Genomic DNA, 14,952 nt, shown 5'->3' with positions numbered 1-14,952 from the left:
TAGGCACACTTGTTAAAAACACCAATCCCATTTTGATTCAGCCAGATACAGCATCTTATGATCAAGGAGATTTGGGAAAGTCTCATACTATAGAGATTTACCTGAGGCCTTGGACTAGTGGTACATTAAATCCGCTCTATTAGTTCTCAGTGCTTTAATTGCTACTTTTTTCCTAGGCCTATTATTAGTTTTGCTAATCTGCTTATCTCCCCTGCCCTTCCCCCAGTCCCAGAGACTAAAACTTCTACCACCATCTGTTACTTGTTTCTTAGGAGGACCTGCCTGAGATAAAAGGTGTAACTTTTAGAAACTAAACTTTGTTTATGTAGACAACAATAATAATTTTGTTTCCCTAAGTAAGCTCTACACCCAACATGGGGCTGGAAATCCTGACCCTGAGATCAAGAGCTGCACCCTCTACCAGCTGAGCCAGGCAGGCGCCCCAAAAATAAACTTTTTTTTTTTAATTTTATTTATTTATTCATGAGAGACAGAGAGAGAGAGAGAGGCAGAGGGAGAAGCAGGCTCCCAAGGAGCAGGGAGCCCGATGCGGGACTCGATCCCAGGACCCTGAGATCATGACCTGAGCCGAAGGCAGACGCTTAACCATCTGAGCCACCCAGGCGCCCCCAAAAATAAACTTTTAACACAGGGAGCACCTGGGTGTTTCAGTAGATTGAGCCTCCTACTCTTTTTTTTTTTTTTTTAAAGATTTTATTTTTTTATTTATTCATGAGAGACAGAGAGAGAGAGAGGGAGAAGCAGCCTCCCAAGGAGCAGAGAGCCCGATGCGGGACTCGATCCCAGGACCCTGGGATCATGACCTGAGCCGAAGGCAGATGCTTAACCATCTGAGCCACCCAGGCGCCCTGAGCCTCCTACTCTTGATTTCAGCTCAGGGTTGTGAGATCCAGCCCTGGTCCGGCTCCATGCTCAGCACAGAGCCTCCTTAAGATTCTCTCTCTCCCTTTGCCCCTCCATCCCAGGTTGTGGGTGCACACGTGCACGCGTGCTCTCGCTCTCTCTCTCTCAAAAATAAATAAGCTTAAAAAAATAAACTTTTAACACAGATTTGAGGTGGAATCATCAAAAAAATAATATTCAAGATTAAAGCCTGATGATTAATTCAAAATTAATTCCAATGATGATGGACTCTGTATGGCCCATGGAGTCCTCTGCTTACCTGATAATGAAAAAGATGTGACTTGAATAATAATGTTTATTGTGTGAGGGTTTTAATTATTCATATGCAAAATGAAATGTTTAATTACTGTAAAATTTTTTTACAGCTTTATTGAGATATAATTAATACCTTTTAAACATAGTCATATTTTGGTGTTATGTTTTAAGGTAGTTACTATTTAAATACTGTATTGAGCCAGTAGCTTAGACCACTTTAGCTTTTTTTTTTTTTAAGATTTTATTTATTTGTCAGAGAGAGAGAACAAGCAGGGGGAGCGGCGTGCAGAGGGAGAAGTAGGCTCCCCACTGAGCAGGGAGCCCGATGTGGGGCTCGATCCCAGAACCCTGGGATCATGACCTGAGCTGAAGGCAGACACTTAACTGACTGAGCCACCCAGGCACCCCCAGAAGAAGCTGTATTATTTGGTTTCTGATTTTTTTACTTAACTTTTCTCATTTCTTTATAATCTCTTTATATCTTAGGTTTTATCTTTGTCTCATTACATCAAATTGTCTCCTAAAGACCCTATTTAAAACAACATAAGAAAGGATTGTCTATATGTTTGAGAAGATAATAATACTGTTTGTTGCAGATAGCGGTATGGCTGAGGTTCATAAGTACACATTTCCTCACCTTGCCATCTTCATTTCTCTGACTCAGACTGTCCATAGGAGATCTCCTTACAGATTTACACAGTGTTTAGAGATCTTCCTGAAAGTTTTATTTTCTCAAGATAGTTGACAGTGGTTATCCTATAGTAAACTATACAAATCAGAAGCGTGTAGGCCTTATTTTTAAATAGTAAAATACTTGTTCTATCCATTATATATCCTAAAACAAAATTAAGGAAGTTGTCAAAATACATTTCCAGCAGCATTACTTTTAAAAGTTTTATAGAGTCACAATAGGCAAGATTCTTTTTAAAATGCAAGTAATTCTTATAATAGGAAGTTAATTAAAGGCTTTTATACTTTTGCCACCTGTTTGTGATTAAGCATACTTAATTCCCAACTTTGACACACACACACACACACACGTGAGAGACCAAAACATTCAGTCCCATTCTTCTATCAGAAGGTTGGTCAAAAATCAGATGTTGGGGGATACCTGGGTGGCTCAGTCAGTTAAGCATCTGCCTTTGGCTCAGGTCATGATCCCAGGGTCCTGGGATCGAGTCCTGCATTGGGTTCCTTGCTCAGTAGGGGCCTGCTTCTCCCTCTGCCTGCCGCTCCCCCTGCTTATGTTCTCTCTCTCTGACAAATAAATAAATAAAATCTTAAAAAAAAAAAATCAGAAGTTGGTTATACCTCAGTAAAGTTAGGGGGGAAAATCAGAAATTGGGAAGGAAGGCCCTTAGTAGTTTTATAGTCAGTTCAAATTTTTTATGGAATGAAGGAGAGTGTAAATAAATATTTTCTTTATGACTGGAAGAATACATTTTCTCTAATGATGAACTTCTTTTTTTGCTTATCCTTGGAGAATTTATGGTCACCAGGGGCAGAATTTGACCATTCTGTGTATTGGTCCAAGTAAATGGTACCTCATTTACTTAAAAAGACATTGAGTATAAAAGTAAATGGGTTTGCTTTAGTTCATTTTTCATGTTTTATTTGATGTTATGTATTTGATTATGAAAACAAAACATTACTTACGGAAGTCATATTTTGAAATCCCAACTATCTTAATTAACATAATTGTTTCTTTTCTCAATGATGTATAGATGAAACCAGCCTGTATAAAAGCCCTCACCCGTATATTTAAAATATCTGATCAAGATAATGATGGCACTCTCAATGATGCTGAACTCAACTTCTTTCAGGTAGCCTTCTTCTTCTTTAGGCATTTCTGTATCTTGGGGGGTTTCTTGTTGAGAAAAGCTATAAAAAATATTATTAGCTTAAACAATGTTATGTTGATAAGCATGTCTTTTTCATGTAAAACGGTCTTTCCCATCAAGCTATTTAAGTCTTCACCTGGGCTATAAAACTCTCCTATGCACAGGAATTGAGGGGACTCTTTGTGCCATTTCATGGTATACAGTGGGTGTATTAAAGATGACTTGAAGTTTGAACTCTGAATTATTTTTTCTCTCTTGGTTTTGTATAACATGGGTACACAAAGAGCTCTGTGTTTTAGAAATGCTATGGAGAGAGTAGGGAAAATTTCTTTCCTTCTACATATGACATGTTTTATTTATTTATCTTTTTATTTTTTTATTTATTTATTTAAAGATTTTATTTATTCATTCAAGACACAGAGATAGAGAGAGAGAGAGAGCACGAGTAGGGGGAGAGGGAGAGGGAGAAGCAGGCTCCCCGCTGAGCCAGGAGCCGGATGTGGGGCTTGATCCCAGGACCCTGGGATCATGACCCGAGCCGAAGGCAGATGCTCAACCATCTGAGCCACCCAGGTGCCCCGTAAGACATGTTTTAAATAAATAATGCAAAGCAGAGATGATCCTATTCTAATTTAGAATTTGGTGCTTTTTTTTGGTTACAACTGATTTAATGTTGTTTTGTAGAATAATGTTTTATATTATTTGTGGTTTTAATACTGTTTTGTTTTTAAATTGATTTTTACATTTTTTGCTAGAGAATTTGTTTCAATACTCCATTAGCTCCCCAAGCTCTGGAAGATGTTAAGAATGTAGTCCGGAAACATATAAGTGATGGTGTGGCTGACAGTGGATTGACATTGAAAGGTGAGTGAATGGTGTTTTCCCCCCCTTTTAAACTTGATATTTTCAGACTTTGGCAGAAGGTGAAGGTCCTAGCATTATATATACTTTAAGGAAATGTTAGTATTTACTGATAGGCCTAAGATCTAACTTGGTTATTAAGAGTTAGGAGAGACAGGCCATTGATGGAGATAATTATCCTTACTGTCAGCAAAGATTAGAGGTGGGGAAATTGCTCAGATCTTAGGAATGCAGAGGTCCATCTGAGGGGCTGAGATTTCTGGGACAAACAAATTTTTTTTTTCTTTTTTTTTAAAAGATTTTATTTATTTGAGAGAGAGAGAATGAGAGAGAGCACATGAGAGGGGGGAGGGTCAGAGGGAGAAGCAGACTCCCTGCCGAGCAGGGAGCCCGATGCGGGACTCGATCCAGGGACTCCAGGATCATGACCTGAGTCGAAGGCAGTCGCTTAACCAACTGAGCCACCCAGGCGCCCGGGACAAACAAATTTATCTTAATATTCTTACTACTTAATAGCATCCTCTAAATATAAATTATTTTCAGGGCATTTTGTCTACCAGTCACATTTACCAAGTACAAAATGTTCCTTGTAGAACGTATTATAGAGCCACAGTGAAATAAAAGATGAAATTGAAAACCACTGTTTTCCATTATAGAAATAAGTTCAAAAATCTATAAAATGACTTCATTTATTTTTATCATATAACTTTGTGAATGTCAGTGTATTCCTTGGGATGCATTTTTGGCCCTTTTATCCATTGCCATCTCTTGCTGACTTGGGTGTATATGTGAAATGATTCTGAAGTCAGCTCTGTTTCATTGACAGATTTATGAACTTTGTTTTGATTTGACCTTCGGTATGCAAAGCTGTATGCATATGTACATGATTCTAACTCTTGCCATTATGTGTTACATGCTTTTCTTCCTTGTGACTTTGTACCCTTATTCACATCACCTGTACTTACTGATTTTATTTCAGGTTTTCTTTTTTTACACACACTTTTTATCCAGAGAGGGAGACACGAAACTACCTGGACTGTGCTTCGACGATTTGGTTATGATGATGATCTGGATTTGACACCCGAGTATTTATTCCCCTTGTATGTACCTTTAGCTTTCTAATTGATTTTGCTTGCCAAGTATTTTTAAGCTTTATTTGGCGCACAGTTTAGGTAGGCTTTGAGCTACTCAGAACTAATTTAGATTTATAGAGAGGTTTATAGCAGGATTTGTCAACCTCAGCACTACTGATATTTTGGACCAGACAGTTCTTTGTTGTAGAGTCTGCCCTGTGTATTATAGGGTGTTTAGCACATCCTTTTTTTTTTTTTTTTAAGATTTTATTTATTTATTTGACAGAGACATAGCGAGAGAGGGAACACAAGCAGGGGGAGTGGGAGAGGGAGAAGCAGGCTTCCCATCAATCAGGGAGCCTGATGCGGGGCTTGATCCCAGAACCCCGGGACCATGACCTGAGCTGAAGGCAGACGCTTAACGACTGAGCCACCCAGGCACCCCTGTTCAGCACATCCTTAGTTGCCAGTAACACCTCCTCCCCCAGCTCTGACAACTGAACACATCCAGTGTCTCTAGAAATTGCCAAATGTTCCTTCAGGAGCAAAATCATCCCCAGTTGAGAGCCCCTGATTTATAGCGTGGCATAAATTTTTCCTCTTCTTCTCATGGGGAATAAGAGTATCTTTTTTTATTCATCTTACTGAGGAAGGAGATAACAGATGCTGGACAAACTTGCATTTGGAATCAAGACGTCAGTATATTGGTTCACTTCTTTCTATTAGTCCTTCTCCTCTGTAAGTTCTGTGGCCTTTTCTTAGCTCAGGATGAAATAAGTTAATTTTTCTTAAATAGCCTGTTTAGGAATTTTGTGGTTCTGTTTGTGGTTATTTTCCTCCGATAATGCTATATGTAAGTTGTGTTTGTTTAAAACGGACCCAGTTTCACCTGAAACAGGAGACTGCCTTGCTGTGTGTTGCCTCTCCTGTACCCCAGGGGGGTAGGCTTTTCAGGGAAGTGATGTCCCAATATCTGGCCTTTTGGGTCTTCAGCCTTTCTTCTTTACTTTTTCCTTGGCACATTGTCTTCATATTGTCCCTTTTCATTTTAGCATAGCACCCCCTAGCTATCTATGTAAGGGTTCAGAAAGACTCTTGTTTTTTCATTTATCATCATCATGGGGAAAGCAGAGTTCTTTCTGGTCCATTAATCAGGTCTAAGTTGAAATTTCTCTTGTTGAAGTGACTAAATCTTGGCTCAAGTAATTTCCCAGATTTTTCAATAAAAAACATATTGAATGAATGAATTTGTCCCAGGACCTTTTGTCACATTTTCTTTTCTGTACCATTAACATGGGTAGGTAAATTCTACAGGAAGTTACTTATTACTTTCTTAAGCGTGACAGTAAGAAAACTCCATTGCTTAGGGCTTTGTGGCTCACACTAATAGCTCTCAGTTTCTTTATGCTGTTTGCCTTTCATTTTCTGTAGAATAGCCTCATAGAGCTACCACTTGAATCTTTCTAGCCTTGTTATTAAACTGTCTCTTTCTGTCCTTCATACTGCTACTGGATTAGTAGATACATAAATACATATTTGCCCATGTCACTTCCCTTAGAGCCAGGATAAAGCTCAGTCTTCTTAACATGTTATACAAGGTCATTCATGATCTGCTCTGCTCATGCTTCACTCTCTGTCTTCATTCTAGAAGTAAATACTGCTACTAAACTATTTATAGTCTACCAATCATCAGTTGTTTCAGGCTCTAGGCTTTTGCCCAGGGATTCTCACTTTTCCCCCCTCTCTCTCCCAACCTAATTATTGCTTCTTATCCTTCAAGTCTCTCCAAGTGAGGTGATAGTGTCTCTCAGTAGGACTGACACCTTCCCACCCCCATGCCAGAGATGTCCTCTTTCGTGTGGGCCACCATAGCATCCTTGGTTTACCCATATCCACCACTTGCCTCATTCTTTTGCAATAGTGAGGTTGTCTGTCTGTGGTCTGTCTCCTACTTGACTGTGGTTCCCTAAGGGTAGGGAGCCTGTCTTGTTTTTGTGTGCCTAGTATCTAGCTAGCTCAGTGCCTTTGATTGAACTGAACTTAGGATGGGTCACAGGTCAAATCAGGCAGAAATAACCTCTTCACATCTTTTCAGCTCATTAAATGTTGACATAAGCCATAATTATGACTTACAGTTTGTTTATAAGAAGAACAAACCCATTACAGTGTAATGGTGTTACTTGTAAAATTTTTATTTCAACCTGCCCTTCAGAAATTTAAGAAAACTTTGTGTGTCAGCTCAGAATGAGTGTTATTACAGCTCTTGTGAGGATTGCTATTCCACTCCATTGACTTGGAATGGCTTCAGCAAAGGTATTTTATAAGTGGTATCATCCCACAAAAAAAGACTTGTTGCAGTTTTATATCTGTTTCTTAAATTTTAATATTTGGTTAATGATTTATTTTACTCTTAAATTTTTTTTTTGTCAATAGGCTAAAAATACCTCCTGATTGCACTACTGAATTAAATCATCATGCATATTTGTTTCTCCAGAGCACCTTTGACAAGCATGATTTGGTAAGCTTTCAGCTGTAGTTTTCCATGATTGTAATAAAATATTTTTCTGTAAATGATTTAACTCTGTTCCCTTAGCTAGGGGATGCTCATGTCACATAGCCAAAAATTGCTCAAACTTCTTAAGTTAGACTAGCAAAAATTCTGTTTATTTACTTTTATTATTTTCTCAAGATGAAAAAGTCTAGTTTCTGATAGATTCTTATATAGGTTTTCTTATATACATGAGAAGAATTTTCTTGAGAAAATGTAAAATTTCATTTGTTTTTAGAAGCATAGCTTTACTAGACTGGGGGCTCTGTGTTTGGGAATTATTCTCTTAGGTATCTAAACATTTTGTATACTTCTTTGTGTATCCTCAGGACAGAGACTGTGCTTTGTCACCTGATGAGCTTAAAGATTTGTTTAAAGTTTTCCCTTACATACCGTGGGGGCCGGATGTGAATAACACAGTTTGTACAAATGAAAGAGGCTGGATAACTTACCAGGGATTTCTTTCCCAGTGGACGTGAGTACAGAGCTCACTTGTTTCCTTTAGAGTTACAGCCAGTTTAAAATTACAACGTGTCACATTCATCATTTTGTAAGTTGGTCAGGTCTTACAGAATGCTTCAATCATAACTGCCTGTGAGCAGGATTTATAGTGCTGCTGCTGTGTCTAAGATGAACTTTAGATGTTCTATCAATTTATCAGGAAGGTCCTGTTTGCTTTTGGATGATGTACAGGGAAACAGTAATAAGTCTTGTATCAAAACTGAACTAGATTTTAATACTTTTTTGATTAAGGGAATTGAAAACCTCATTGCTATTACACAATTCTTATACTTCCAGAATATGGGGAGAGCATATTTTACTTGACACTGAAGGCTTATTTGAGGTTTTTTGTTGTTGTTGTTGTTTGTTTTTAATTCACTTCTTAGGGTTTTTCTGCAATCTACTTACAGCATAGTTGACATTGTATCTGGGGCGCTAAGGACATCCTCTGGTCGCGCATGATGACATTATTACTTTAGCCTTGGTGAGACTAACTTTCTCAACACCAGGACATGTTCTTTTTTTCACATCACAAGAAGGGTTAACTAATTTCAAGTGCCTTTCAGTTATTTTTGCACCTTTTGCAAACCTTTTCAGATTTAATTATCAAGTCCTCAACCAGCCAATATTTGCAGTAAGCTTTTGTAACTTAGGAAGCAGATAATATAAAATATCCTTACCCTAGATTTTATCAGCATGTCACTGCTCATCTCAGTGTAGGTATAGGAATCCCACTCTACCCCTGCCAGTCTTGCATCCCCTCCCTCTCTTCTCTTCCTGAAGAATGGCAGTGTAGGGAAACCCATGGTTGGGCACATGGGAAATTAAAGAAGTCTGACAAATTATCTGGGTCTTGTGGTAAGATTATTTGAGCTGTTGGGGATTTTTTTTTCCTATAAATGTCCTTTAGAACTTTTCCCATTTCCACTTCCTCCCTTTCTTAGGCTCACGACCTACTTAGACGTCCAGCGATGCCTGGAGTATTTGGGCTATCTAGGCTATTCTATATTGACTGAGCAAGAGTCTCAAGCTTCAGCCATTACAGGTAAGTATCTGGATAGTATTCAGTTCATGCTAAGAAACATTTTTTAATATTCCGGGTTCATGTGTGAAAAGAGTGAAAATAAACTCCTCTTCATTAGTCTTTCATGTCTGTACTCTGTTCTCCTAGCCATTTGGTAATTTCTTTTGAGTTCAGAGTCTTGATTTTACTGTTTATCAGAAAAGAAAGAGTAAGGGCGCCTGGGTGGCTCAGTCAGTTAAGTGTCTGCCTTCAGCTCAGGTCAATCTCAGGGTCCTGGGTTCGAGCCCCGCATCGGGCTCCCTGCTCAGCGGGGGTCTGCTTCTCCCTTCATCCCTCACCCCTCTCTCACTCAAATAAATAAATAAAATCTTTAAAAAAAAAAAACTTAAAAAAAAAAGAAAAGAAAGAGTAGAGGTTTTACTTCTAGCTTACCCCTGAGGACACTCCACTGATGAACATCAGGGAGGGCTGTGGGCAGTAATTGTAATGTTCCAGTTTATCTTGTCTTTTAATTTTCTTTAGACATTAAAAACAATACCTATTAACGCATAAGCCCTATACTGAGCTGTGTGTCTCTTGGTTTTGTAACCATTTTCTACACTGGGAAATCTTTCCCAGATTTTATAATTCTTGCTGAGCAATGTATTCCACTTAAAGAATACCATAGGTATGGAAATAACAAATTAGGGAACGGATCGTTTCAAGATTTTCTTATATCCTAATTGGTGGGGGAAATGCCATATCTTACAGGAAGTCCCGGCACAAGAAAACCTTTTTTTTTTTAAAGATTTTATTTATTTGAGAGAGAACAAGAGAGAGCATGAGCATGGGGGAGAGGCAGAGGGAGAGGGAGAAGCAGACTCCCCACTGAGCAGGGAGCCGGCTAAGGGGCTCGATCTCAGGACCCTGGGATCATGACCTGAGCCTAAGGCAGACACTTAACGACTGAGCCACCCAGGCGCCCCGAAGACAATCAATCTTAAACTGACAGAGCAAGTACCCTTTAAAGTAGTTAACCAATTAGACAGTATTTAATTCAGCACCAAAGAGCAAGGAATGAATTCCTAGCTAGCATGAGGTTCTCTCACTCTCACAAAATATTGTGGACATCTTGCTATATCAATAAGTATAGTTTTATAGATTTTAATGTTAAATAGTGTGTCATCATATGGATGTGTGTAACTTATTGAACTATCCCATGATTGTTATGTGTGTTTTTTTATCATTTTCAGTTTTTGGCTACTATAAATAGTGCCTCTGGTGAGCTTCATTGTAGTTGAATTGTGGGGTACAGCTTAAAGAGGTCTCTTTACCTCTGGAAGAGAGGCACCATTGCTCTGGTGTTGGAGCATTCTTTTCTGTTCTGCCTCTTTACAGATTTACATTTGAAAGCCAGTGAACCCCAGAGTGCATATCCCTTCCCCATTTATAAGTTCAAGATGTGCAGATTGGAGATAGCATCTTTTAATTTGTAATTTGTTATGACAGTTACTTATCACAGAAGAAAATAGATGGGATATAATGTTGGCTATATTCATTGTAGTTTTCATTCATTTTTAGGATATAATTTTCCTTATGAAAATGTGCTACTTTTTTTATGCTGAAATAAATATCATTTGGTTACCAGAAGTTCACTTTACAGCCAGCTTTCAGAAATGCATCTTTTCCACCAAGTGAAGCCCTTCCGTATATTTAGTGCTTGGTTTCACATACAGCATGGCTGATGCACAGTATGTCTATTTATTCATCATACACTTCATAAAAATGAGAAATCACAGTGCCCTATTTTGCAGAAGATGAAATGGAGGCTCAGTGAGTCTAAATGGTACATAATTAGGTTTTTTTTTTCTTCTTAGTAACAAGAGATAAAAAGATAGACCTTCAGAAAAAACAGACTCAAAGAAATGTGTTCAGATGTAATGTAATTGGGATGAAAAACTGTGGGAAGAGTGGAGTTCTTCAGGCTCTTCTTGGAAGAAACTTAATGGTGAGAGTTCTCAGATAATAGAGCTTTATCCAGCAAATTTTTATTGTCACGAGCTTACATGATTTTTTCATAGCCACTAGCTCTTTTTACTGGAGCTCAGTGGCCTGTGTATATTAGTAAAGTACAACTTAAGGGTAACGATGATCCCGTTGAACTGCCTTTATCTTCGTTTCATTGGTGTTAGCTGTCATTTGTCTTTTTTTTCCTCAGCAGTATTTAGGTGGGGGTTAAACGAATGCATATGTGAAAGCACCTGATATGGTGCTTGGCATGAAGTAAATGTACAGTAAATATTTCAGATTGAACACTATATCTAATTCTGGCCCTGAGTAAAGAGATGGAGGTGTTTCCAGATGGGTCTCATGTCAGACCAAATTATAGCACAAGGAGAATTGCTAGCAGGTAGCTCTGTAGTACATTTTCAGTAATGTAGTTTCCTTCCTTTTCAGCTGCTCCTTTTACTTTATACAGAACAAATGCATCTTTTGTCTTAGACCTTAAGAACTAAGAAACATAAAATCAATGTCCCCTTTGTACTGATAAATAATACATAGTGTAGGGAGGAATGCCCTTTTATTTATAACACACCCACACATACATGCAGAGTGTGTGTTGATGAAAACTAGGTACTATAACTTCTTATTGTAAATATTGAGACTTTTGGTTGTTTTCAGAGGCAGAAGAAAATTCGTGATGATCATAAATCCTACTATGCGATCAACACTGTTTATGTATATGGACAAGAGAAATACTTGTTGGTAAGAAATTCTCTGGCATATAAACATTACTAATTATTAGGTATATTTTTATGTGACTCTGAAAACATAATTGCATTTAATATCGTGGCTATATGTAGAACTTGTGTGACTTTTTTTTCTTTCACCTGGTTTATTCACTGGAATTAATTTTAATTCCCCTGATGTGTATGGTGATCACATGGGTGTAGGTATAAGTAAAAGTTAATCTATTTGTGTGCTTAATTGTATATTATACATAATAGAAAGTAAAAATGACAAAAATATAGCTTCTCTTTCCTCTTTCTTCCACTTTTCTTTAAAAAATTTTTTTCCTCTACTGTTGACTAGAAATTAATATGAAAACCTTACCGCAGGTGCTTGGTAGTTTGTACTCTGAATCAAGTTTCATCTATTTAGCAAGAGAGGAGTATAGTTACCAAATGTGTTAGTCTAAAAAAATGGATGAAAGAAGTGCATGACTGAAAAGACACTATGAAATACAGTAGAAAGAGATTGTATGTTCTTCTTGGATCCAGTCAGTTTGGTTCAAACCCTCATCCACCATTGATTAGCTGTGTGAGTCAGGCAAGTGGCTTATTCTCTCTGAGCCTGACTTTCTTATTAAGTTAGCTCATATGAGGAGTTCCTAACAAATAATAGGTACCAGAAAAAGTTCATTTCCTTTCTTTTTGGAAATAGTTTATTCTGCCAGACAGATGATCCCATTGAATTTCATACAGTTTTTCCTTTTTATGATAAACATTTTTTATCAGTTTCTTATTAAACCTTGTTTATCTCCCATTCTTCTCCTGTAAGTATAGTTCTGCTTAACTGGATACTCAGTAAATAGAGCTGACTGTGAATTTTCCTGTTTTTATTCTTATACTGTTCTTTGTAAATTGGTATCTTTCATGCCTCTGATTATCCATGCTGTAATAGTGTTTTATTTGGAATATATCGAGTCACTTCTGACCTTGTACTCCTCCTCAGCATAATTGTACTGTCTTACATAAGTCAGTAGTACTGAATTTTACTCTTGCTGGCTCATTGTCATAGGGGGGCTATTTCTTTAGAGGCTTTATAATAAACATTAAAAAAGGGTAGGCAGTGAAGTAGAACAAAATGACCTTAGTGTAAAGAGTCTTTTTCTTTGTTTTGTTTTTTTAAGTTGGTGAGGAGAAAATGTGGTCTGGTAGAAAGAAAATAGACTTGAAATCATATTTGAGTTCAAATTTTGGTCTGATGACTTGCTAGATGTGTTATCTTAGGCAGTTGACTTAATCTTTTTAGGCTGTCATCTTATCTATGTAGAGAATGTGCGTAAAGGGCCTGCCTGGCACAGGTCAGTCACTAAATGTTTGCTTCTGTAAAACCTTAATCACAGTTTTCAGTCCTCAAAATCAGAAGCTACTTGTTTTTTTGGTTTTTTTGTTCTTTTTTACTATGTTATGTTAATCACCATACATTACATCATTAGTTTTTGATGTAGTGTTCTGTGATTCATTGTTTGTGCATAACACCCAGTGCTCCATGCAGAACGTGCCCTCTTTAACACCCATCACCAGGCTAACCCATCCTCCCACCCCCCTCCCCTCTAGAGCCCTCAGTTTGTTTTTCAGAGTCCATCGTCTCTCATGGTTTATCTCCCCCTCCAATTTCCCCCCCTTCAAGAAGCTACTTGTTTATTTACACTTCCCACCTCTAAAAATAGCCTGAAAAGTTATGCTTAATTAGTACTTTATTTGGAAGTCAAGCAATAATAACACATCATGACTGTAATTAAACATCAATATTATGGTATTAATGTTTCTTATCTTTTTCTTTTTACAAGTTGCATGATATCTCTGAATCGGAATTTCTAACTGAGGCTGAGATCATTTGTGATGTTGTGTGCCTGGTATATGACGTCAGTAACCCCAGATCCTTTGAATACTGTGCTAGGATTTTTAAGGTTTGTTGTTCTTCTGGTCTGTAACTGTTGGTTTGGTCTGTAATTTTATATGGAGTTAAATGAAATTGTATAATGTGATGTTTTCTAACCAGGGAGAAGCAAGAAAATCACTTGTAGAGCTTTTAAAAAATACATATATTTGTCCCATCCGTAAAGGTTCTGGTTTCATTCTGAGGTGGTAGAGTCCTAGACATCTGTACTTTAAAAACATTTTTTTCCACATGTGACTCTGATGGGCACCCATAGTTAAGAACCTCTATATTAATGAAAGGTCTCCTTGGCCATTAGGAATGCACTTGGAGGGGCGCCTGACTGGCTCAGCCAGTGGAGCGCAAGACTCTTAATGTTGGGGTTGTGAGTTCGAGCCCACATTGGGTGTAGAAATTACTTAAAAATAAAATCTTAAAAAAAAAAAAAAGCAGTGCACATGACTTATATATTGCCAGTTACACCAATAATAATAATAGAGCAAGGGGAAAAACCAGAGGCTTGAGAAGTCCTCACTTTGAGATTATCACCAAAATGCAATAAGAGTTAAAAACTGTATGCACAAAGGAATTTATTCTAGCATTGTTTTTAATAAAAAAACTAGAAATAATCCAGATGCCTAACAATAAGAGGATGCTTTACTAAATTAGGACAAAAAGGGGGCGCCTGAGTGGCTCAGTCGTTAAGCATCTGCCTTCGGCTCAGGTCATGATCCCAGGGTCCTGGGGTCGAGCCCCGCATCAGGCTCCCTGCTCCGCGGGAAGCCTGCTTCTCCCTCTCCCACTCCCCCTGCTTGTGTTCCCTCTCTCGCTTTGTCTCTCGCTGTCAAATGAATAAAATAAATAAAATCTTTTAAAATTTAAAAAAAAGTAAAAATAAAAAGACAAAATAATACAGTGGAATATTAAGCAGCCATTAAAAATAATGGTTTTTGAATTCTGAAAACATGGAAGATTAAGTATTATATTTTTAAATGGCTATGTCCAGCATGGCTGCAGCTATAGAAATGTACATAAATGCATGTGCTTAAGGACAAATGATATGAAAAATGAAAATAGTGAACAGGGCGCCTGGGTGGCTCAGTTGGTTAAGCGACTGCCTTCGGCTCAGGTCATGATCCTGGAGTCCCGGGATCGAGTCCCGCATCGGGCTCCCTGCTCGGCAGGGAGTCTGCTTCTCCCTCTGACTCTCCTCCCTCTCATGCTCTCTGTCTCTCATTCTCTCTCTCTCAAATAAATAAATAAAATCTTTAAAAAAAAAAA

The 14,952-nt window shown here is 38.0% G+C and overlaps 1 protein-coding gene across 5 annotated transcripts in view; it reads left to right on the top strand.

Moving 5' to 3' along the window:
• RHOT1 (ras homolog family member T1) overlaps positions 1-14,952 on the top strand; it is a 61,298-nt gene that overhangs the window by 30,325 nt on the left and 16,021 nt on the right. For all 5 annotated transcript variants that reach the window (XM_081805385.1, XM_081805387.1, XM_081805388.1 and 2 more), the window contains exons 9-17: positions 2,904-3,002; positions 3,776-3,884; positions 4,861-4,981; positions 7,388-7,472; positions 7,832-7,977; positions 8,948-9,048; positions 10,884-11,014; positions 11,689-11,772; positions 13,583-13,702. In XM_081805385.1, coding sequence (XP_081661511.1) covers positions 2,904-3,002; positions 3,776-3,884; positions 4,861-4,981; positions 7,388-7,472; positions 7,832-7,977; positions 8,948-9,048; positions 10,884-11,014; positions 11,689-11,772; positions 13,583-13,702 — 996 coding nt within the window. The remainder of the gene's footprint in view (positions 1-2,903; positions 3,003-3,775; positions 3,885-4,860; positions 4,982-7,387; positions 7,473-7,831; positions 7,978-8,947; positions 9,049-10,883; positions 11,015-11,688; positions 11,773-13,582; positions 13,703-14,952) is intronic.

Source organism: Leptonychotes weddellii, chromosome 15, assembly GCF_054177405.1.
Source record: "Leptonychotes weddellii isolate Sample4059 chromosome 15, ASM5417740v2, whole genome shotgun sequence".
NCBI classification, from domain to species: domain Eukaryota; kingdom Metazoa; phylum Chordata; class Mammalia; order Carnivora; family Phocidae; genus Leptonychotes; species Leptonychotes weddellii.
Note: the sequence above shows the minus strand (reverse complement) of the source record. Positions and strands in the feature narration are given on the sequence as shown.